This window comes from Capra hircus, chromosome 2 (assembly GCF_001704415.2).
Source record: "Capra hircus breed San Clemente chromosome 2, ASM170441v1, whole genome shotgun sequence".
NCBI classification, from domain to species: domain Eukaryota; kingdom Metazoa; phylum Chordata; class Mammalia; order Artiodactyla; family Bovidae; genus Capra; species Capra hircus.
Window position 1 is genome coordinate 83,598,332 of NC_030809.1, and position 26,450 is coordinate 83,624,781.

Sequence of the window (26,450 nt, forward strand, 5' to 3'; positions counted from 1 at the left end):
CCATGTCCAGTTCTAACTGTTGCTTCTTGATCTGCATACAGGTTTCTCAGGAGGCAGGTCAGGTGGTCTGGTATTCCCATCTCTCTCAGAATTTTCCACATTTATTGTGATCCACACAGTCAAAGGCTTTGGCATAGTCAATAAAGTGGAAATAGATGTTTTTCTGGAACTCTCTTGCTTTTCCCATGATCCAGCAGATGTTGACAATTTGGTCTCTGGTTCCTTCTGCCTTTTCTAAAGCCAGCTTGATCATCTGGAAGTTCACGATTCACATATTGCTGAAGCCTGGCTTGGACAATCATATAAAAAAGTGAAAGTATTTATATGATTGAGTTATGGGCTAAAGTAGCTTTTTTTTTTTTAATGAAACGCCAATTTTACTTAATAGAACAATGAATAGACAAACCATGGTTGATTAGACTTGGGTATCTGGAAGACAGTTTCTCAAATATGAGCCATATGAACCTGTCACTTCAAGGTAAGCAATTGATAACATTTGTTACAATGATAAATTCAAGTTTTTAATTAAAAAGTAGAATTTTGGCAAAAATTGTACCTACACAGTGAGGTTCACAACTTTCTAAGAATCAAAAATTCTTCTGATACCAGTGACGATATTAACAATGTGATTCTTTGAAATAAGGAATTGTGTCAATACTTGGAAGAGCTACACAATTCAATGAACCTGCATTTTTCAAGTAACCATTATAGGATGCCACATGCATGCATGCTAAGTCGCTTCAGTTGTATCCAACTCTTTGAGACCCTATGGACTGTAGCTTGCCAGGCTCCTCTGTCCATGGGATTTTCTAGGCAAGAATACTGGATGGGTTGCCATAGCCTTCTCCAGGGGATCTTTCCAACCCAGGGATCAAACCTGTGTATCTTATGTCTCTTGCATTGGCAGGTGGGCTCTTTACCACTAGTGCCACCTGGGAAGCCCCACAGGATGCTATAAAATCTTAAACAGCAAGTAACAGAGCATGATGGCATGATGGCACCCCACTCCAGTACTCTTGCCTGGAAAATCCCATGGACAGAGGAGCCTGGTAGGCTGCAGTCCATGGGGTCGAGAAGAGTCGGACACAACTGAGCGACTTCACTCCCCTTTTCACTTTCATGCACTGGAGAAGGAAATGGCAACTCACTCCAGTGTTCTTGCCTGGAGAATCCCAGGGACGGGGGAGCCTGGTGGGCTTCCGTCTATGGGGTCGCACAGAGGTGGACACGACTGAAGCGACTTAGCAGCAGCAGCAACAGAGCATGAAGAGTCACTGAGTGAGAGTCTCCTACTTGTCAAGTGCAGGTGTAGTGGCAGAAAAAGAATATCTACAATCATCTGACTAGGTCATTAAAACACTCTATCCTTTGCCAGCTCTCTTTGTGAGGCAAAATTTTCTTCATAAACCTCCACCAAAACAACATATTGCAGCAGATCAAATGCATAAGCAAACATAAAGAATTTAACTTTTTTCTATTTGGACAGATGTTACAAATTTATAAAAATGTTAAATAATCTCACTCTTTTCACTGTTTTTTTGAATTATTTTGTAAAATATAATCACTTTCCTAAAAATACATTATTTATGTTAACCTGTATTTGGCTCTTTATTGTTACTTTTAAATGATACAATGTCAATTTTAAAACTTTCCCTCCAGTTTTAATTTCTAATTTAGTAACTATTGATTGGTCTAAGCTCAAGAAACAAAAATCTTTGGTGTTCTAATAATTTTTTAAAGATTTAATTTTTTAATTCTTTGGCTGCTCTGGGTCTTCACTGCTGCATTCGGGCTTTCCCTAGTTGTGTTGGGCAGGGGCTACTCTTTGCTGCGGCATATGGGCTTCTCATTGTGGTGGATTCTTCTGCTGCAGAGCACAGGCTCTAGAGTGTTGGTGCAGTAGTTGTGACTCACAGGCTCTAGAGTGTTGGTGCAGTAGTTGTGATTCACAGGTGTAGCTGCTTCATGGCATGTGGGATCTTTCTGGACCAGAGATCGAACTCATGTCCCTTGCATTGCAGAGTGGAATCTTAACCACTGAAGCACCAGGGAAGCCTGGGGTCCCAATAATTTTTCAGAATGTGAAGGGGTCTTCTGATCAGAGAGTTTGAGAACCACAATCTCAGGAACGCTATCCTTCAATGTCTTGTAATCTTGTTTTTTCTGTTCCTCCAGCAGTGTGTCTTTTGTGCCCATTATACTAAAAAGAACACTTACTTACATAAAGGTTGGAACCTGGCACAATATTATAATATTTGTATAATATATGGAAAGAAAACACTTAAAAAAAAGACTTTTGCCAATGCAGTCTATTTTTTACAGGTCTTTCTCTATAAGTCATTTCTATTAACTGTGCCTTGCTATAGATGTTTATAACAAAACATTAAAGACTGGGTAGAAAGGAGAAAACAAATTACTCTGCAGAGAACCCAGCAACTCTGCTAAAATACTGTCAGTTATTTATCTACTGTCAGCAGAGGTTGCACACTATAATCCTTGACAAGCTCAGATTCAGAAAGAATGAAGAGAGGGGGCAAGCATTGCATTTAAGGGCCTGTTCTCATGCACAGACATTTTAACACAGATTTAAAGCCAGAATGTATCTTTGAGAAAATGTCACTTTTGATTTTGATACATATCCTAGCAAGCCGACTCTACATTTGGTTGACTTAGTACGAGATATGTTAGAGGCTAACACTATATTTTAGACCATTCATGATCCCAGCGTTGAACTAACACAATGAGGTCAGCATCCCTTCGTGTTGAGAGTAGGCTACTGCAACTGCATGATTTCATGGGCATATTTTTTATGATAAGGATAGGGTGTTATTTTTGTTTTGTCAGGCAAAGTAATGACAGGCTTTAAGAATTTTGTTGCTCTCTCCAGCATCCATTTCTCCTTTATGTTTACAGGGGAGGCAATCATCAATGTGTTCTCTTATTCCAAAACACCTTCTCTCTGGAAAACATGTGTGGCTACGGCAAAAACGCAACCGACTGGAGAGCATTCTGCAGGATACCTTAAGGAAAACAACCCTTCCCCCGCCCCGCCCCCCCCCCCCCCCCCCCCCCCGCCCCTCAAGCATGTAGTTGAAGTAGCTCATGATACTGACAGGAACCTGTGAAGTGCCGGATGGGCAGGCTCAAACGAAGAGGCCTGAGCAAGAAACACAACCCTGGTCATTTCTAGTAGAAACAATGGTTGCCTTTAGAATACAGTTTGTATTGACCGGACAATGCTACGATTTCTACCCACGTGATAAGAGGTCTAAATAAATGTGTGCTTGTAACTGGGAATGTCTGATGTAGGCTGAACCAGAATTTTAATTTTCTAATCCATATTCACCAATTAAAAATAAACTGTATTTTTATGAGCAAATTTACATAAATCAGATGATAAAGCATCTACCACTAAAGGGTAGGAGTTCAGCTCACAACATTTGCATATATTCTCCTAAAGAAAATATAGGCGTTTTAGATTCTCATTGAAGAGTCTTGCTGCGTTGGAACTCTAATGGGCTTAGAACAGTAAATTTTGAAGAAACTGATTGCTACCCCTGTAGCTAGTAAATGTCTGCCTAGACCCAGTGGCATTTGAAAAAAGTGTTTTATCATAAAATTATCCCAGCAGAGTCCATTCTGCAAGATAACATCATCATCATCATCATCAGTACTCCATGCAGGACCCAACAGCTCTGGCACAATATTGCCAGTCATTTATCTGTTGTCAGCACAGGTTACACACTGTAATCCTTGACTGCCTCGGAATTAGAATGTCTTTGATGTCCCCACAAGAGTTTTTTGCCCGAAGGCTTTACCAATGCTCGGCGGCTCAGTGTTTATTCCTCGTAATCTTCCTCTCATCTCCAGGCTAGCAGTGACAGATGGTTATGGGCACACAATAGTATTAAGAGTTTGATATTTTTTTTATGCTGTGCTCTCTGTACAACAAATAGCTATCAGACGCGGGCCAGAGAGCTGACATGGCTCGCTTAGGTAATGGCAAACAAACAGCTCGGGTTGATGCTTTCTGTCATTTCCCCTCCTAACCCTGCTTGTTTTCATTGTATACTCTCAAAGGTAAACTATATTAACCTTATAGACGGTTATTAAAAAGATATATCTATATGAGCATAAAGTGCTTTTCTTTTCTCTTTTTCTTACTCTTTTGATTATGAAAGTAATACTGCTGACATATTGAACAAATATCGAATGTCAACATAAATTTTTAGTGTGTGATAATATCCCCCTTCATATAGCTGTGTGTCAGGCGGGAACCCGCGGATGATGCATAGCAGTAAATAACCCAAACAAAATTAGTTCTCTTGTCAGCTTCTACCTTGTATGTCCCCAGGCATCAGTAAAATTGACTGCACGCTAGATTTTCAAAATTAGCCCTAATGTTAGCTATGTGTCTGGCAACCTCCAAGTTTCCAATGTTCTACTATATTACCCGTAAGGATGAATGTGTTACTTTTATATTTTGGCATTTACTCTTGCTGATGCGGCTTTTTTCCCCTCTTCTCCAAATTAAAAATAATTTAGCTTTAACAATAAGAATGCACACAAACATAATGCCGCATCTCTTTAAGCAACTACTTTAGACAATTAAATTAAAGCAAAAATATACAAAGGAAGAGAGGGAATTATTCAATTTAATATTGTTAATTTTATTAACACAACTCTGTCTGATTTTGTACAAAGTATTGGATAATCTGGTTCTCACCCTCCCCACCCCCAATCAGGATGCTATTTTGCACTAGGAGTCTACCAATTATTTAATTTTGCAGTTGCATGATAACCCAGAACCAAACTTTTTAATCCGATTTTCTCATAATAAATATTTCTTCAGAGACAATTCAAGGTCAGTAGAACCAAAAGAAATGCTTTTAGGAGGGAGTCCATGAGATCCACTTTACCTTGAAACAGGTTAATCTCATCTAGATTCATTGCATTTAGAAATAATACAAAATAATACTGAACAAGGTCACATTCTAAATAAAACATGATTTAAAAATGAATGTTAAAACTCCCTTAGAAAGACTATGCTGGAAGTGTGAGGTTGAACAGACAAATTCAAAACCACATTCCCCATTAACTTTCAATACCTAAATTTTACGTTCATACATTTAGAGTCAAAGATGAAAAGCCCTTTAGGTACCAGATGCTGCAGATCAACAGGGAGAGCTTCTGGAGTTTTAATGTGCTGGAAGTCAAATCCCTGGCAAAGGCGCTTTGCCCGGCCGGTGTGGTGTGCTTATTACTTCACCTGTAAACAGTTGCTCTCAGAAAATCGGACCTAATGATCAGCCCAGCATCTCTGCAATAAAGAGACCATAATCTGTAGGGGAAGTGAACTCTAATCAGGCCACATGCAGATTAAACTAACTGGGAGGAATAAAAACTAGATTAAAATGTTTATGCCTAATACCAGAAGATTATCAGGACATTTTACCTCTTTAAATCCTAATTTATAGGAGCCAGGGTTAAGTTTATGAGTTTATATTTGGTGCGATTACACACTGCAGCTGATTCTCCTCTGTTTAGAAAAGAGTCTATCGGAAAGCATTTTCCTTAGCACAGTGTAGAGGCATTTGAGAGAAGGAAAACAGTTTTATGTGTACTTACGTATTTTATGATAAGTGAAATAAAGGCATCTAGTTGAAACTGGTCAAATTAGTAAATAATGGAAACTGGTTTTGTTTTAATGGTAATACTTTGTTAGCAATGTGGAGATATAAAACAGTGTTGTGGTAACAGAATATATAAAGACATGGGATCCTATTTTTACACTTTGAAACTTCTTGAATGAGGTTTGGTTTCCTAGAAGTACCGAGCTGCTACTGTTGAAGAAGTCACTGCAAATCGCTGTACGTGATTCAAATTTAACCTAAGTATACCAGCATAAATATAAAGACACTGAGTGGTGCCATCCTGGCACCCCCTTGAAATGATCTTTTTCTAAAGCTATCAGGACAACAAATTACTAAGTCAATCATCAGAATGTATTTTCTATTACCAGTTCACAATTTACTAAATTGGTATGTCTTACACTTACCACCTGTGAGGCCAGACAATATGTAATGGTCTTTGCTGATCATCAGCTTCAGCCAAAATGTCACACTGATTTTGTTTACATTCCCCATGATGTGTGCTTGAATCATCTGAGGAGTTGAATGTTTTCAAGTATGACTCCTGTCTTACGGAGCAACCCAGGCTTTCTTGTTGTGCAGCATCACCGAGTCCAGACTTTGAATCAAAACTCTTCAATAAATTCTCAGAACCTCTCTGCTCCTGTTGGAAAGGAAGGGCCGTGGATGGAGCAGTGCCACCATTTTCTTTAAGGCTGAGCATCTTCTGTAAATGGGCTGCTTTGTGCTTGGGCATGAATCTATTACAAAAGGAAAAAGCAGTATACTTTTAGTGAAAATACTATTTAAAATTTGTTCTTTAGTCTGTAAAGTAAAGAACAGGACATAAAGATGGTGTATAAAAACTAAGGAAAACAACTAAAGATATAACAAAAATTCTACAAAGAGTGCAAAAAAGCAGTAGTCATCATGAGAAAGTTCAAAAGTTTGAAATTAGACTGTCTTTGAATGGTTTCCAAAGAGTTTCTGTGGCTATAAAATCTGCCTTGCATATACCATAAAAAATAAGAGTAGAGCAACGGTTTAGCACTCTCTCTTTCATTGTCTTTCTGGAGTTTTGTGTTTTCTAGTTACGACATGACCTGGTGTTTATTTTCAAGACAAATCTATTCATTAACCTACAAAAATGCTTGGAGCTTCCTCGATTAACACTGAGCATTTCTGCTCACATGACTCTTCTATACTCCTGGGCGCCTGTACACAATTTTTATTTAATTGACTTTGCTAATATTTCTTGAAGTATGTTTTTTTCGTCACCATCTCACTCCTTTCTTCCCATAATACTTCACCATGCAGCTTTCAATGCCTGTTACTTATTGGCAGAAGCAACCGCACAAAATGAAACCAAGGAATTCACCATGTACTGATGAGTAAGCTGGCAGACAGAGAGGGAGACGGGCATGAGAACGTTCAACTAACCAGTGGTAGAACGCCGTGTATCAAGAATGGACGTCCTAACTTAAAACTGAGAACTAGAGATTAATTCTGACTTGGAAATCAGTAAGGGCTTAAAGAGGGTTTTAGTTGACTGATTCTGAAAGGCAGAGAAGGGGAAGTTCTGAACTGAGGGAGCACTGTGATCAAAGGAAAAGGGTGTGAAAGAGAATGAGCCCTTCCAGGATTAAGATGCAAGCCAAAGAGTCTGGGGCCAGGTCCTGGAGTCTAAGGTCTAGAGAGGCCGTCTGGGGCCAGACAACAAGGGTGTCCTCAGGGGCCCTAAGGCCCATCTAGAGACTTGGCGCCTTCCCTGGATGGAAGAGAAATGGAAAGCACATGCATGTCAGGCCAGGTGAGGAAGAAGAACCATAGAATCAAGAAAAGCAACAAGGGACATCTGGAAGAACAGAAAGAAATCTGAGAGTAACATCACACTACTGAAGTGAATTAAGAGCTCCTAAAGAACGTGTGGGAAAAGAACTAGGAGCTCTTAAAACTGTTAAAAAAAAAAAAAGAGGGTGTGTGTGTAAAACACTACAGAGGTGCTATAGCACCAGAAACAACAGGGAGATTTTGGTTCTGTTATGAAGTAGATCATGAGTTTCCCAGGTGACTAAGTGGTAAAGAATCTGCCTGCCAATACAGGAGACGCAGGAGACGTAGATCTGATCCCTGGGTTGGAAGGATCCCCTTCAGAAGGAAATGAAAACCCACTCCAATATTCTTTCTTGAGAAATGGCATGAACAGAGGAGCCTGGCAGGCTACAGTCCAAAGGGCTGCAAAGAGTCAGATGCAACTAAGTGACTAAACAACAACAAGGGAGTCAATTACTGGTTACTCCCAGGGCAGTTCATGTTGAGGGCATGGTGGCAGAGGCAGAAACGAGATGCTGGTTAGGGAGTGAGCACAGGGAGAGACGGGCAGAGAAGAGGAGAGTGGGGAAGGCAAGGTCAAGTTCTCTTTAATGGGGCAGGTGTCCACATGAGTATTCAACTGGGGGTACTTGCCCAGGGAAGGGAGCAGGATCCCAAGGAAACAGAAAAGTCTTACAAGATGGAAGTAGGAAAAGAACATAAGCTGTGATATTGGCAGGCAGCTTGCTGTGGAAGGGAAGTAGGACCTTATTCAAGAGAATGTACTGAACTTTCTTACAAAGTTGAGAGGGAAGAAGAGAAAAAGTGTATTGATTAAAAAGCAGTTTGATGGCAAATGCAGAATCTAATGCATCCTCAGAGTTGGATGAGACTATCTATTTCAAGTGAGGTGAGGAGGGACAGAGGTAGAGCTTAAGGGAGCTGAGGAGTCAGAATGTCACTGTGGAGTGGCGAAGGGCCATCACTAGTCCTGAAAGTGAGGGAGCATGAACCACACACAGAACAGTGAGGGTTCCGCTGTGACCTGGAAATCCAGTATGGCTGCAGTACGCTGTGCTCATCCCAAAAGCTTGATGTGGGGGCATCTGTGCTTGTTTCACAAGGCCTTCCAGGAAAAATCACCTACATATATATATAATCCACCTACCTGCATCAGAGGGCAGACACACGGAAACCATACTCACAGAAAACTAGTCAATCTAATCACACTAGGACCACAGCCTCGTCTAACTCAATGAAACCCAAGCCATGCCTGCAGGGCAACCAAAGACGGGCAGGTCATGGTGGAGAGGCCTGACAGAATGCGGTCCACTGGAGGAGGGAATGGCAAGCCACTTCAGTATTCTTGCCTTGAGAATCCCATAGACAGTAGGAAAAGGCAAAATGATAGGATACCAAAAGAGGAACTCCCCAGGTCATTAGGTGGCCAATATGCTACTGGAGATCAGTGGAGAAATAACTCCAGAAAGAATGAAGGGATGGAGCCAAAGCAAAAACAATACCCAGCTGTGGATGTGACTGGTGATAGAAGCAAGATCTGATGCTGTAAAGAGCAATATTGCATAGGAACCCGGAATGTCAGGTCCATGAATCAGGGCAAATTGGAAGTGGTCAAACAAGAGATGGCAAGGGTGAACGTCGACATTCTAGGAATCAGCACACTAAAATGGACTGGAATGGGTGAATTTAATTCAGACGACCATTACATCTACTACTGTGGGCAGGAATCCCTCAGAAGAAATGGAGTAGCTATCATGGTCAACAAAAGAGTCCGAAATGCAGTACTTGGATGCAATCTCAAAAACAACAGAATGATCTCTGTTCGCCTCCAAGGCAAACCATTCAATATCACAGTTATCCAAGTCTAAGCCCCAACCAGTAACGCTGAAGAAACTGAAGTTGAATGGTATTATGAAGACCTACAAGATCTTTTAGAACTAACACCCAAAAAAGATGTCCTTTTCACTATAGGGGACTGGAATGCAAAAGTAGGAAGTCAAGAAACACCTGGAGTAACAGGCAAATTTGGCCTGGGAATGCGGAATGAAGAGTTTCGCCAAGAAAATGCACTGGTCATAGCAAACACCCTCTTCCAACAACACAAGAGAAGACTCTACACATGGACATCACCAGATGGTCAACACCGAAATCAGATTGATTATATTCTTTGCAGCCAAAGATGGAAAAGCTCTATACACTCAACAAAAACAAGACCAGGAGCTGGCTGTGGCTCAGATCATGAACTCCTTATTGCCAAATTCAGACTTAAATTGAAGAAAGTAGGGAAAACCGCTAGACCATTCAGGTATGACCTCAATCAAATCCCTTATGATTATACAGTGGAAGTGACAAATAGATTTAAGGGCCTAGATCTGATAGATAGAGTGCCTGATGAACTATGGAATGAGGTTTGTGACATTGTACAGGAGACAGGGATCAAGACCATCCCCATGGAAAAGAAATGCAAAAAAGCAAAATGGCTGTCTGGGGAGGCCTTACAAATAGCTGTGAAAAGAAGAGAGGTGAAAAACAAAGGAGAAAAGGAAAGATATAACCATCTGAATGCAGAGTTTCAAAGAATAGCAAGAAGAGATAAGAAAGCCTTCTTCAGCGATCAATGCAAAGAAATAGAGGGAAACAACAGAATGGGAAAGACTAGAGATCTCTTCAAGAAAATTAGAGATACCAAGGGAACATTTCATGCAAAGATGGGCTCGATAAAGGACAGAAATGGTATGGGCCTAACAGAAGCAGAAGATATTAAGAAGAGGTGGCAAGAATACACAGAAGAACTGTACAAAAAAGGTCTTCATGACCCAGATAATCATGATGATGTGGTCACTAATCTAGAGCCAGACATCTTGGAATGTGAAGTCAAGTGGGCCTTAGAAAGCATCACTACAAACAAAGCTAGTGGAGGTGATGGAATTCCAGTTGAGCTGTTTCAAATCCTGAAAGATGATGCTGTGAAAGTGCTACATTCAATAGGCCAGCAAGTTTGGAAAACTCAGCAGTGGCCACAGGACTGAAAAGGTCAGTTTTCATTCCAATTCCAAAGAAAGGCAATGCCAAAGAATGCTCAAACTACCGCACAACTGCACTCATCTCACATGCTAGTAAAGTAATGCTCAAAATTCTCCAAGCCAGGCTTTAGCAATACGTGAACTGTGAACTCCCTGATGTTCAAGCTGGTTTTAGAAAAGGCAGAGTAACCAGAGATCAAAATACCAACATCTGCTGGATCATGGAAAAAGCAAGAGAGTTCCAGAAAAACATCTATTTCTGCTTTATTGACTATGCTGAAGCCTTTGACTGTGTGGATCAGAATAAACTGTGGACAATTCTGAAAGAGATGGGAATACCAGACCACCTGACCTGCCTCTTGAGAAATCTGTATGCAGGTCAGGAAGCAACAGCTAGAACTGGACATGGAACAACAGACTGGTTCCAAATAGAAAAAGGAGTACATCAAGGCTGTATATGGTCACCCTGCTTATTTAACTTCTATGCAGAGTACATCATGAGAAACGCTGGACTGGAAGAAACACAAGCTGGAATCAAGATTGCCGGGAGAAATATCAATAAACTCAGATATGCAGATGACACGACCCTTATGGCAGAAAGTGAAGAGGAGCTAAAAAGCCTCTTGATGAAAGTGAGAGAGGAGAGTGAAAAAGTTGGCTTAAAGCTCAACATTCAGTAAATGAAGATCATGGCATCTGGTCCCATCACTTCATGGGAAATAGATGGGGAAACAGTAGAAACAGTGTCAGACTATATTTTTTGGGCTCCAAAATCACTGCAGATGGTGACTGCAGCCATGAAATTAAAAGACGCTTACTCCTTGGAAGAAAAGTTATGAGCAACCTAGATAGCATATTCAAAAGCAGAGACATTACTTTGCCAACAAAGGTCCATCTAGTCAAGGCTATGGTTTTTCCTGTGGTCATGTATGGATGTGAGAGTTGGACTGTAAACAAGGCTGAGCGCCGAAGAATTGATGCGTTTGAACTGTGGTGTTGGAGAAGACTCTTGAGGGTCCCCTGGACTGCAAGAAGATCCAACCAGTCCATTCCGAAGGAGATCAGCCCTGGGATTTCTTTGGAAGGAATGATGCTAAAGCTGAAGCTCCAGTACTTTGGCCACCCCATGCGAAGAGTTGACTCATTGGAAAAGACTGTGATGCTGGGAGGGATTGGGGGCAGGAGGAGAAGGGGACGACTGAGGATGAGATGGCTGGATGGCATCACAGACTCGATGGACGTGAGTCTGAGTGAACTCCGGGAGATGGTGATGGACAGGGAGGCCTGGCGTGCTGCGATTCATGGGTTCGCAAAGAGTCGGACACGACGAGCGACTGAACTGAAACTGAACTGAAACCTGCCCAGCATCCTTGCACTGTCATAAGCAGAAGAAGCAGATATTGCATAGAGACAGATAAAACTCAAAGAATGGGGCTAACCCCCTTGGTATGCTCCCATAAAATAATACATTAATTCTTGATTTAAAATGAAAGAGATGGGAAAAGAATTTAAGTGTGTGTATATATATGTGTGTGTGTGAAGTCACTCAGTCGTGTCCGACTCTTTGCAATCCTGTGGACTGTAGTCCGCCAGGCTCCTCTGTCCACGGGATTCTCCAGGCAAGAATACTGGAGTGGGTTGCCATTTCCTTCTCCAGGGGATCTTCCCAACTCAGGGATTGAACCCGGATCTCCTGATTTGCAGGCAGACACTTTATCCTCTGAGCCACCAGGGAAGCCTGTGTGTATATATATATGTGTGTATATACACATACATATATATACACACACACACACATATATATATATATATATACACACACATATATAAAACTCAGTCACTTTGCTTGTGCACCTGAAAATAACACAGCATTGTAAGTTAACTACATTTTAATTTTTAAGAAGACCTCTGAATAGCTCATTTAGATTATCAGGTTAAGAAAATTTCTTGAATTATAATGAATGTTGTACTAATTTTTTTTCATGTATCTACTGATCTCTAAAAACTCAGTGGTCACAACCTCAGTTTTGTTAGGTTTTATAATGCTTTAATGAAAAATTAGAGCATTTATTTTTAAAAAATAGAAAGAAACTTGGGCATATACAGATTAGAGTTTCAGATCTCACAGATCCAAAAATCAAGAAGGGAAGTAACCAACTTTCTTACTGATATAAATTCAAAATACTGAGGAGATTGTAAGGAACTAAAAATCAATAGGATATTTTCCAACGGTCACCACAAAAGGAAAAAAAAAATGACCGTGACAATGTCCTCAACTTCTCCTAAACAAATGGAACAAATGGTAAGAAAAAGAACATAGGTACATATGTGGAAAACAATGAAGCAAGTGGAGTAACCTATTTGTTTATGTCAGATAAAGAGCACCAGGCAAGCTTATAAAGGATTTTAAGAGAATTACAAACTTGGTACACAAAGAATTCACAATTAAAAAAAAAAAATCAATGGGGATTGAAACAACATATCTTCATTTTAGAAAACAGTATCATGACCCATCTTGTTAAAAAAAAATCCATTTACATTGGCCAGCATGTGAGCAAAATTGAAAATTAAAAGAGATGGGAGATTGGCTACAGGGTTGTAAACAATGGGAACTGGTAACTGACAAGGAATTTAGCTGCGGCAAGGTGCTAGGCTTGCTTTTACTCAACATGTTTCCTAAAGGTTCTCAAGGAAGAACAGAATCCCACCTTAACGCGGGTTGTGAATGACTGACTTGATAGGTGGTGGTGAATAAGGACATGGGAAGATGTGGAATATCAATATGGACAGAAATCCAAAACTCAGCTTATTAACATTATGAAACTGACAAAATGAAAATGAACCTGAATGCAGAAGGACACACTGAAAAGATCATTTGGATTTCCTGGAATTTGACCAGATGAGTCTGTGTGCTGACTGCACCAGCAAACTGATGCTGCTAAGTTATGGAACATGATCTACAGCAAAGGGAGAGACCAAGTCTGTGGGTGCAGAAATACTGTGCAAAAGCTGATTTCATCAGAGGCACCTGATAACTGTATATGTTTGAAAATTAGAGAGTTTTTAGAAGAGCAATAATAATGATTAAGGCAATGGGAGAATTGATTTACGAGGACAGATTAAAGGAGCTAAATATGAATAGCCTGGTTAAGTGACAACTAGAGGGGTACATAATAGGAGTCTCCAAGCAAAGGGCGTAATTATTTATCTGGATACAGCGGGGTATAACTAGGAGTAATGAGATGAAATTAAGAATGGGAAAATTTAAGCTGAATTTCAAGAAAAAGTCCCTGATGGTGTAAATTATTAGCTCATGGAATAAATTCCCTATGGAAATGCTATAGCTGGGGAAACTTCATAATAGAACTGGACAAAATACCAATGAATAATATAAGTAATAACCCAGTACTTGAAAGAAGGTGGTTACATGCTATGCTTTCCTTGTTGACTATATCTTCTCATATTTTTCTTTAATAATCTATTTAGAGTGATTGTTACCCAAAGAAGTATTTAGACAATTGTCTAAATCTGAAAGGGAATATGTCCTTTAGGTGAGTGAGGCTAAAATTGCTTTAGTTTTCATATACTCTGCAGCAGTAAGCAGAAATAATTTTTTACTACTTTGTTTTAGCAGAGCTGGTCTTGAAGCAGGCTGGACAAACATATTACTGTTTCTAAAAAATAAAACAAAACAATCCTCATCTACCATCCTACACAGTCTATTCTGATTCTCTGTGCCATGAAGCTCATATTTTCAGATATGTTTAATATAAACAATTTATTGCCATAATAGAAATCAAAAACTTTATTTCAGCTTTTCTAAATGTAGCTCTATGGTCAATTACTTCACATCAATACCAAGATCAAATAGGCATAATACTAACAAGCAGTTTGCTTAATAATAGTCACCACACTAATTAACCCATCCAGAAATGTTCTTAATCAGATGCTATTTGTAATGTACAGTTTAAGAGAAAGCTGGCAATAAATGGTTCTATGCTAAAAAAGAAAATAATACCTTACTGATGGGGTGATACTGGCTTTTTTATAGAAGTGGACAGAATGTTTGCACTATCCTGGCGGGAACTTAATGAAGTAACTATGCAAATAGGCACATGTCTGAACACTTCCTTTCTTCTCCCCAGCTCCAACTCTGGTGGAGGTGCTAATGAGAAGAGGAGAAGTACTGAGGTAAGAAGGGAAGAGGAGAAAGGAAAGAAGAAAACCAGTGAGCTGCCTTCTAGAGCATATGCCAGGTTTGCATTTTATCATCCCCCTGATTTTTTACAAAGTCTTTATTGAATTTTTTTTTTATTTTTACAACATTGTTTTATGTCTTGGCTTTTTTTTGGCTGTGAGGCATGTGGGATCTTAGCTCCCCAACTAGGGATCAAACTTGTACCCCATACCCTGGAAAGTGAAGCCATAACTACTGGACCTCCAGGAAAATTCCCCACCCACCTCCAATTTTTCTTAAAGAAACTTTCAGTTCAGTTCAGTTTAGTCGCTCAGTAGTATCCGACTCTTTGCGACCCCGTGGACTGCAGCATGCCAGGCCTCCCTCCCTGTCCATCACCAACTGCCGGAGTCTACCCAAACCCATGTCCACTAAGCTTGTGATGCCATCCAACCATATCATCCTCTGTAGTCCCCTTCTCCTCCTGCCTTCAATCTTGCCCAACATCAGGGTCTTTTCAAATGAGTCAGCTCTTCGCATCAGGTGGCCAAAGTATTAGAGATTCAGCTTCAACATCAGTCCTTCCATTGAACACCCAGGACTGATCTCGTTTAGAATGGACTGGTTGGATCTCCTTGCAGCCCAAGGGACTCTGAAGAGTCTTCTCCAACACCACAGTTCAAAAGCATCAATTCTTTGGTGCTCAGCTTTCTTTATAGCCCAACTCTCACATCCATACGTGACTACTGGAAAAACCATAGCTTTGACTAGACAGACCTTTGTTGACAAAGTAATGTCTCTGCTTTTTAATATGCTGTCTAGGTTCAGTTCAGTTCAGTCTCTCAGTCGTGTCCGACTCTTTGCGACCCCATCAATCGCAGCACGCCAGGCCTCCCTGTCCATCACCAAATCCCAGAGTTCACTCAGACTCACGTCCATTGAGTCAGTGATGCCATTCAGCTATCTCATCCTCTGTCATCCCCTTCTCCTCCAGCCCCCAATCCCTCCCAGCATCAGAGTCTTTTCCAATGAGTCAACTCTTCGCATGAGGTAGCCAAAGTACTGGAGCTTCAGCTTTAGCATCATTCCTTCCAAAGAAATCCCAGGGCTGATCTCCTTCAGAATGGACTGGTTGGATCTGCCCACCTAACTCATAGAATGTCCTTCCTCTTTCCAAATCTCTCAGAAAACCTACTCAACTTTTTTTTTTTAACTTTTAGAAAGATTCTGATTACTGCAGTCGTTTCCAATCTGTTATTAGCTATAGGACCCCACCCCCAACTTTTTTCCAACCAACAGCCAATCTTTGAAACAGAAGTAGAACCTCTTTCTGCTGCCTATCCTTCCCCACTTCTGTCCCCCAGTTTAGGTCTAGAGGTACTGCCAAAAAACCCAGTATTGTGTTGAGGGATGTTTAAAGACATAGTTTGAATAAGTACTTTCCAGACCTAAATTTGATTGTTTCCTTGTACCACCCACAACCAAACATACGAACCTAGCACTGGACCTGTAGGAATGGCCAAATGCCTTATTCAGGTTAGTCTTAAAACATAAGATTTGAGAGGACCTTGAGTTGATGCTAGATTGAGGGTAAGCAAAGGAAATGCTCTAGGCTCCTTAGCTAATTTCTGCTGAAGTTGAGAAGCTAGTTTATGTTTAGCTGACAAACAGATAATTGGGGAGAAGGCGATAAAATGAAGCAAGTCAAGTCAAGGGAGGACATTAAGACTGACTCTGTGTTGCTGAAGAGCATGCCACGGCAGAAAAGCATGTCATGTGGCCTGTATTGTTTACAAATGTCTTTTTGAGAGATTTCAATAAGAAGTATTCACTACATAAGTTCAACTTATAGAATCTCATAAATTAATACCCACAGATAAGAGTCCACAAGATGGATGATTAAGTTATGCTTCTCAAAGCAAATGTGGAAGACAGCATGTGAAAAAAAAGATGCAAATGAGTGAATGATTAAAGAAACAGAGAGACAGCATAACTGATCAACGATTATTCCAAATATGGAATGAAGTAATGAAGTAATGAAGAAAGCGGAGAGCCTTAGCAACTGGAATAAGGAAACTGGCAGGCCTGTGGGCCAGACAAGGGGAAAGGATAATGAAGAAGCCCAGCATGTGTCCATGTAGCTCAGGCTGGGTGAGAGAGAGTGCTGCGGCCACCTCTCTAGGCTCAAGTCTCATAAGGCATGATGTGTTCATCACGAGTTTCATGGGAACATGTGTATTACCCTAGAGAAGGGTTTGTGAGAGATCAGGTTTAGGATATGCTGGGTTAAATAAAGTTAGACATTTCTTTACTACAGAACTTCCCAAAGCACATACTAGTATGTACATAAATATGTTCATTCATTCATTCATTCTTTTCATTCAATAAATATTTATTTAATATCTATTATGTTATAGAAATAATATATTTACTGTTTCCCAAACTTAGCACTCAATGAAACAAGGACAAAGCCCCCACTGCATACACACAAAGAAGCACCTTAAAGAATTAACATTCAATAAAAGATACCCTGGGAAATAGTTCTTGAGACCCTAGGTGGTACATAGCTTGAGTCAAAAAGCATGGGAAACCAGATGGGTGAAGGCATATTTTATATAGTAGGGATGGCAGAAGGAGGGGGGAAATTCATTTCAGCTCCAACTGGTGAAACTGAGCCCAAAAGCCATACACCAAGGCCACACATCAATAGAGAAAAGGAAGTATGAAGATACCAGGAAAACTTGTGAAAAAAGTAACAGAAAAAGACATGGTTCAAAGATAATATGGATGATAGCAGAAAAAAATAGATCACCTGATTTTATCACAGCAATTTCTGTGGATTCCTGGATAGGAACCATATTGAAAATTGAAGAGAAAGGAAACAGGAATCAAAAATAATTTTTCCAAAACCAACTGGGAAGACAAATCCAGGCACTTCAGTGATTGGGTGATTTATAACAAAAGTTTATGGGTGATTTATAACAGAAACTATTCACTGTTTCCAAACAATGTGTTCGAAATTAATTACAAAATTAACATTTTTAGAATTTAGCCACATAAGCAAATATCAAAGATAATTAAAAAATCATGTTGCCCACATGTATCCAATATATCACTTATATGGTAAGCAGATTTATATAAACCTATAAAATATAAAAGTAAAGATCTTAATCTAGCATTCTCATGTATACACGCATACCCCCTATACTTCTTGCCACACTATCTTCACTAAATAAAGGAATCACAAACAAGGAAGTCTATCGTAATTAAAACTAGATGTTTGAAGACCACAACATTAAACAAAAAGATTTGTGTTTGGTGGTTGGTTGTAGGATGGCTGCTCTTCTTTACTGGAGATGGCTAAGGGCTAATATTCATAAAATAGATGGCACATGTCAATGAAGGCGGTTTCAACAAGAAATTCCTGGCAGAACATAATTTGAACAAATTTGAATCACACATGAGTCAGTCACAATCCACATGCACACAGCATAAATGCTTTGGGGGAACAGCCACCCAACACCACCATGGCTGGTTAGGCCACGTCATTTATGTTTTTGATTTTGAATTTATTTTTATTATTTATTTGGATGTGCCTGGTCTTAGTGGCAGCACTCGGGATCTTTGATCTTCATTGAGGCACGTGGGGTTTTTAATTGCAGCATATGGGATCTAGTTCCCTGACCAGGGATGGAACCTGTGCCTTCTGCATTGGAAGCATGGAGTCTTAGCCACTGAACCATCAGGGAAGTCCCTGGGCCGTGTCATTTAGATGCTCAAGTTCTGTGCCTGAAACAAATTTCAACTTCCATGGTGCAAATTTTCAAAGCCAACATGCAACACTGACAGCAGTCTAAGAGGATACTGAGCAGGAGTGTCTTGCTTGGACTACGAAGAATCTGTTTTCTGACAAGATAGGAAAACATGATCCATAGAAACCAACCTCAGTTAAAATTAACAAGCAAACTCTACTTGTTAGTCTGAGAAATGCATGCTGAAACTGAAAGCATATTTATGGTTATCAGACTGGCCTCATTATCCGTGTATGGTCCCGGATATGACACATTTAGTCAAGACAGCATCTTCTCTTGAAGGCTGCCAAAAAGAGAAGTTTCAGCTTCCTCTCTGTTGTTTAAGGTCCATCATTTTCTGATGTCTGTCCTTTAGATAGCTGGCATACATGAACGTCATAAAGAAAAGACAGTTCTGTTCCCATGAGTCTATTTCTTTTATACTTTTTTTTACCAGCATTTCTAAGAATCATTTCTAAAATCTAATGCATTCCCTTTACCTTATTTATACCATTAATTTACATGGCTTCTTCTAGCAACATAGTTTATATAATCAGTATTAATTAACTTAAATAATTATGCCTCAATTCCTCAATCTATTTAAAAATTCTTATCAGAATATAGTTTATTTACAGTGTTGCATTCATTTCAAGTATACAAGAAGTGAATCAGTTGTACATACACATATATTCACTCATTTTTACATTCTTTTCCCATATAGGTCCCCATAGAATATTAAGTAGAGTTCCTTGTGCTATACAGTAGGTCCTTGTTAGTTATCTGTTTTATATATAGTAGTATGTATATGTCAGTTCAGTTCAGTCGCTCAGTCGTGTCCGACTCTTTGCAACCCCATGGACTGCAGCATGCCAGGCCTCCCTGTCTATCACCAATTCCTGGAGTTTATTCAACTCATATCCATTGAGTCAGTGATGTCATCCAACCATCTCATTCTCTGTCATCCCCTTCTCTTCCCACCTTCAATCTTTCCCAGCATCAGGGTCTTTTCAAACGAGTCAGTTCTTCGCAAAAGTATTGAAGTTTCAGCTTCAACATCAGTCCTTCCAATGAATATTCAGGACTGACCTCGTTTAGGAAATATGCATGTGTATTTGTCAGTCTCTTAATTCCAAAGCATTTTAGATTGTATACATTGATAATATAACTGCCTACTGGTATGAGCAGTTCTTTTTTATGCAATTTTATAAAATCTCTTTATGATATACTCCTCCCATACAGAACTTAAGGTCCTTATCAATGTATGAGATTAGGAAAAGCTATCCTGCATGTTGCCACAACCCATGTTTATCAAATCCAGAGCCATCCTTGTGAACATAGGCATACTTACTTTTCATGACTCACGTTCCTCTCCAAAAAATACAAAGAACAACAAAACCCTGTTATTTACACAAGGTTTACTGTAGTAATTCAACACAGTTAACAAAGTTGTAGGCTAAACTGCAAACAGTGCACCTTTATTTTCCTATCTCTTCTTTAAACATGCTCCACCCACTGGTGGTTAACTCCCTTAAGATCTTAATACTACTTTCCCACTACCCAGGTCCTCTCCTCCTCCTATTACCATGCATCCCTTTGCAGCCTATCCTGGAACTAAGTCCCACTTTGGATCTACCCTGAATCATCCTGTGCTCTGCACTCTTGGTTTTCTGGAAACTAACCTTAAATTCCCACAATGTATTAATCACCTTCCCTGCTCAATACATTACACCTTACACCTTTGCAATACCTTAACTGAAGGGAACTAATTACAAATGGGATGATTTCAGGTACCACGGTAAGCCTATGAGAAAGATTCTTTTGGGAGGACAGGTGGAGAAATCTCCGTGAAGCACCTTAAAGTAAGTCCATTCAAGCAATGGGTATGTTGAAGAGGGGAGAACTCGGGTGGTGTTGGTACAAAGGACTGCACTGGCATTTCTTGTATCCGTGAATTTATACAAATCACTTAATTTCTCTGAAGCTCAGTTTTCTAATCTACGAAATGGGATAATATCTGGTTTTGCAAATTTCTTGACAAATTTAAAAGAGAGCTGGTATTGATGTGTAGATGAGCTAAGTAATAAGTAAGTCAAAGTTCTGCTTTCTTTGCACTTTATGTAACATCCATACTTAGGGAGTTATTCCTAAGGCCATCTTTGGTAACACTGGGTTTTCTCAGTTAGGAAATGAGTTACTATGTTGAATCAGCTAGCAAATATTCATTCAACAAATATCTGAGCTCCCTGTATGAGCAAGAGGTTGTGTCTATACTTACAAAGCTTTTATAGCATACATAGTGATATTTGACACTTATTTTGGTCTCTCAGCCAGAGATTGAAAACTATCCATATTATCTTTAAACTAAATTGTATTTACTGATTCCACTACTAAAATGATGTTTTCCATTTAAACATAACAATTCGCTCATCGTTTGTTTCATTAATAACTCAGAAGTGAAGTTTTAAAAGCATCTATTCATTCACCCCACTTAATTTAATGACAGTATAAAAAAACAAGTTCCCAAATGTGAATATGAAGTAATTTTTTTCAAGTAAGAGGAAGAGGCTGTTCTACATAGACCCAGCAAGTTGCTTTGTATGGATTAACCAGTACATGTTCACATTACTCTGAGAATCCATATCTTCTATAGCATCAATAAAGCATTGAAGGAAAACTCTAAAAATGATCTCTAGTTATGTTTCCTATTCCACAGATTTTTTTTGGAAGCCATTATTTGGAAGTTGAAAGCAAGACAGTAAAATGTGCTCGTATTGAAGAAAGGATCACTTCCTTCTTTCCAGGCAAAATAAGAATTCCTTTAAGCAGTTTCCAACTGGAGAGTTTCCATTAGAACAAGGTATCATTTCATGGGTGCTATGGACTGAAACGTGTTCCCTTAAAATTCATATGTTGAAGACCTAACTGTGAATGTGACTAAGTTTGGAGATAGAGTCTTTAGGAGGTATGTGAGTGTATGCTATGTTCCTTCAGTCGTGTCTAACTCTTCGTAACCCCATGAACTGTAGCCCGCCAGGCTCCTCTATCCATGGGATTCTCTAGGCAAGAATACTGGAGTGGGCTGCAATTCCCTCCTCCAGGGGATCTTCCCAAGCCAGGGGATCGAACCTGTGCCTCTTGAGGCTTCTGCATTACAGGTGCATTCTTTACTGCTAAGCCATCGCAGAAGCCCTCTTTAGGAGGTACGAAATAGATGGGGAAACAGTGGAAACAGTGGCAGACTATGTTTTTGGGCTCCAAAATCACTGCAGATGGTGACTGCAGCCATGAAATTAAAAGATGCTTACTCCTTGGAAGGAAAGTTATGGCCAACCTAGACAGCATATTCAAAAGCAGAGATATTTGCCAACAAAGGTCCGTCTAGTCAAGGCTATGGTTCTTCCAGTGGTCGTGTATGGATGTGAGAGTTGGACTGTGGAGAAAGCTGAGCACCGAAGAAAGAATTGATACTTTTGAACTGTGTTGGAAAAGGCTCTTGAGAATCCCTTGGACTGCAAGGAGATCCAACCAGTCCATTCTGAAGGAGATCAGTCCTGGGTGTTCTTTGGAAGGAGTGATGCTAAAGCTGAAACTCCAATACTCTGGCCACCTCATGCGAAGAGTTGACTCATTGGGAAAGACTGATGCTGGGAGAGATTGCAGGCAGGAGAAAGGGACGACAGAGGATGAGATGGCTGGATGGCATCACCGACTCAATGAACATGAGTCTGAGTGAACTCCGGGAGTTGGTGATGGACAAGGAGGCCTGGCATGCTGCAGTTCATGGTGTTGCAAAGAGTCAGACACCACTGAGCAACTGAACTGAACTGAGAGTTAAATAAGGGCGTAAGGATTGTGCCATAATCCAATAGGACTATGTGGCCTTAAAAGAAGAGGAGGAGATCTCTTTCTCTCCCCCCGCCACATGTGAGGATGCAGCCAGAAGGCAGCCATCTGCAAAACTGTAGGACAGCTCTCCTCAGAAGTAGCTATTCTAGCACCCTCAGCTCAGACTTCCAGCCTCCATAACTGTAAAATAAGTTCTGCTGTTTAAACCACCAAGTCTATGGTATTTTGTTATGGCAACCCTAGATGATGAATACAACGAGACATTATTGTGGAAAAGAGGAGAAAGAGTCAATGCTGAGATGAGTGAAATTTCCTGAACAGAGTATCAGGAAAATGATGGATTAGGAGGTGCCATATCCATGTTGACAGACAGTGACAACAGAAGAATACTGCACAGGAAGAGAGAGCTGACCATCAAAACTGACAAGAGAATCTAGGGGATGAAAAGAAGAAAATGCGTGAACTTTCTTGTGAAAAAAAATGTTCCTTTTCTTTATTTGTTTTTACTAAAAATAAGTTTTAAAAGTATAGAAAATTGAGTTTAGGAGAGAATTATTCTTAAGTGTATTCAGTTGTGAAGATATTTACTTAATCTCTTTAAACTTGGGTTTTCTCATATATTCAGTGAGAATGAGGCCAGTCCCCTAAACTTCTCAGGGAAGTAGGAGGATCAAACTTCTAACCTATTGATTATCTTATAATTATTAGGAGGCAAAAAGGTACACTGGATCAGGCAGGTCTCTAGGTATGTCACATAGTTTTCAGTTCAGGACTCTGCCACTTATTAGCTGCCTTGGGGAAACAGCTTTCTCTCAATCAGCTACCCCAGCTGTAAAATGGGGTTAATAACAATGCTGCTGTGCCGAGTTCTGTATTCCATGTTATGTGCCACCTAGTAAGAGGTCAGTAAATACCATCATTTTTTATTTTTGATAATAATGAAGATCATCATCACTTTGTTGTTATGGTTACTGAAGAGACAACGTTCTAAAAATTCCAGCTTCTGACTCAACTGGCCCTTTCACAGTTAAACTACTTATAAAATCCGAGATCCATGCCTTTTGCAAGATGCATTTTTCTTGTTAACTCTCACAGGTTTACACCTAGCCATCCATTTAAGGCAGGCATTTTAATATGTTACCTTATTTTCATTTGTATAATAATCAAAGATTTGTTCTCTGCCTAGAGGCACATTAATTACAAAAAAGCTCAATGTTATAAATCAAATATATTCCTCCCTTCATATTATTTGTTTCCTTTTTTCTACCTTAAGCTTTTCCTTGTCCTTCCTTTTATTTCTTCATTTTTCAAACTGAGAGTTTTCATCTTTCCCCTTCTTAAAGCTGCATAAACCAGAAAACTAAAACCAGGAAATTTAAAACATCAGTTTCCAGGTCTCTGAAGCATGAACAGATGGGCATCAAAAATCCAGCCCTTTCCCCCCCCTTTTTCATTTGCCTACCCACAACCTGAATAAATCAAAATTACCAGCAAATCCAACTTTCAGCACACCCCGTTCCCCACCACTTTGTTTTGCTACCACATTAAATGCTATAGCACTAAGTACTGATTCACTTCAAGTTCTGGTTGTACTGTTGTCTAAAATTTTTAAGCCACAAAAACTGTCTTTATTCTGAACTAATATTTGAAGATATAATTTTGTTAATTTTACATCTGAAATAAAGTCTTTAAATGTACAAAGCGAGTGTATACGCGCTTCCATTTTCTTCAGGTTTCCTATGGTTTCCAGTATTTCTAAGTTTGGAAAAGAGGTTGTAAAAATATAACAGATGGGTAAACTGCTCAGCTATCACTAGAATATAACCAAGGCTTGAAGGTAAAGAAAGACTTAAATACTCAGTGAAAATACTGAGTGAAAAAGGTCGGAACAAAAAACCTCATTCAACATTTAAACAAATCGGAATGTCTAGTATGTGGAAAATATGATGCTGTAAAAGTGCTGCACTCAATATGCCAGCAAATTTGGAAAACTCAGCAGTGGCCACAGGACTGGAAAACGTCAGTTTTCATTCCAATTCCAAAGAAAGGCAATGCCAAAGAGTGCTCAAACTACTGCACAATTGCACTCATCTCACACGCTAGCAAAGTCATGCTCAAAATTCTCCAAGCCAGACTTTAACAATACATGAACTGAGAACTTCCAGATGTTCAACTTAGATTTAGAAAAGGCAGACGAACCAAAGATCAAATTGCCACCATCCACTGGATCACTGAAAAAGCAAGAGTTCCAGAAAAACATCTACTTCTGCTTTATTGACCATGCCAAAGCCTTTGACTGTGTAGATCACCACAAACTGTGGAAAGTTCTGAAAGAGACGGGAATACCAGACCACCTGACCTGCCTGTTGACACATCTGTATGCAGGTCAGGAAGCAACAGTTAGGACTGGACGTGGAACAACAGACTCGTTCCAAACTGGGAAAGGAGTACATAAAGGATGTATATTGTCACCCTGCTTATTTAACTTATATGCAGAGTAAATCATGAGAAATGCTGGGCTGGATGAAGCACAAGCTGGAATCAAAATTGCTTGGAGAAATATCAATAACCTCAAATATGCAGATAACACCACACTTATGGTAGAAAGCAAAGAACTAAAGAGCCTCTTGATTAAAGTGAAAGAGGAGAGTGAAAAAGTTTGCTTAAAACTCAACATTCAGAAAGCTAAGATCATGGCATTCGGTCCCATCACTTCATGGTAAAGATGGGGAAACAGTGGAAACAGTGGCAGACTTTATTTTTCCTTGAGGCTCTAAAATCACTGCAGATAGTGACTGTAACCATGAAATTAAAAGAAACTTGCTTCTTGGAAGGAAAGTTATGACCAACCTAGACAGCATATTAAAAAGCAGAGACATTACTTTGCCAACAAAGGTCCATCTAGTCAAAGCAACGGTTTTTCCAGTAGTCATGTATTGATGTGAGAATTGGACTATAAAGAAAGCTGAGTATCAAAGAATTGATGCTTTTGAACTGTGGTATTGGAGAAGACTCTTGAGAGTCCCTTGGACTGCAAGGAGATCCAACCAGTTCATCCTAAAGGAAATCAGTTCTGAATATTCACTGGAAGGACTGATGCTGAAGCTGGAACTCCAATTCTTTGGCCAACTGATGCGAAGAACTGACTCATTGGAAAAGACCCTGATGCTGGGAAAGATTGAGGGCAGGAGGAGAAGGGGACGACAGAGGATGAGATGGTTAAATGGCATCAGCAACTCAGTGGACATGAGTTTGAGTAAACTCTGGTAGTTGGTGATGGACAGGGAGGCCTGGTGTGCTGCAGTCCATGGGGTCACAAAGAGTCGGACATGACTGAGTAACTGAACTGAACTATGTGCAAGGCAAATAGCCAAGAAGTCTTCATGGAACACCCAATGGGGTTGGTGCTCCAATTAGGGTAGAATTAGATATTATGATGATGAGAACCCAGGTCTGAGGAGGGGGTAACATCATGTAAGGCTCTCTAGAGAAAGTGATCTTTCAGCTGAGACCTCAATGATGATTCCAGTGTAGTCAAGTGTGAATGTTAAGTGGTGAGTTGTGTTATAAACAATAGCATATGCAAAAAGTGTGGCAATAAAACATAGTACAGGGGTAAAAATGGAGAAAGAAATGGCAACCCACTCCAGTTTTCTTGCCTGGAGAATCCCATGGACGGGGGAGCCTGGTGGGCTACAGTCCATGGGGTTGCAAAGAATTGGACGACCGAAAGCAACTTAGCACAGGGGTAAAAAAAAAAAACCAACATATATATCAGTTCAGTCGCTCAGTCGTGTCTTGACTCTTTGCGACCCCATGAATTGCAGCACGAAAGGCCTCCCTGTCCATCACCATCTCTCAGAGTTCACTCAAACTCATGTCCATCGAGTCGGTGATGCCCTCCAGTCATCTCGTCCTCTGTCTTCCCCTTCTCCTCCTGCCCCCAATCCCTCCCAGCATCAAAGTCTTTTCCAATGAGTCAACTCTTTGCATGAGGTGGCCAAAGAATTGGCGTTTCAGCTTTAGCATCATTCCTTCCAAAGAACACTCAGCACTGATCTCCTTTAGAATGGACTGGTTGGATCTCCTTGCAGCCCAAGGGACTCTCAAGAGTCTTCTCCAACACCACAGTTCAGAAGTATCAATTCTT

At 40.0% G+C, this 26,450-nt stretch overlaps 1 protein-coding gene across 6 annotated transcripts in view; it reads right to left on the reverse strand.

Annotated features, from left to right (window-relative positions):
• Positions 1-26,450, reverse strand: part of GTDC1 (glycosyltransferase like domain containing 1) — a 445,574-nt gene that overhangs the window by 74,017 nt on the left and 345,107 nt on the right. For all 6 annotated transcript variants that reach the window (XM_018062499.1, XM_018062503.1, XM_018062522.1 and 3 more), the window contains one exon: positions 6,059-6,391. In XM_018062499.1, the coding sequence (XP_017917988.1) occupies positions 6,059-6,391 (333 nt within the window). The remainder of the gene's footprint in view (positions 1-6,058; positions 6,392-26,450) is intronic.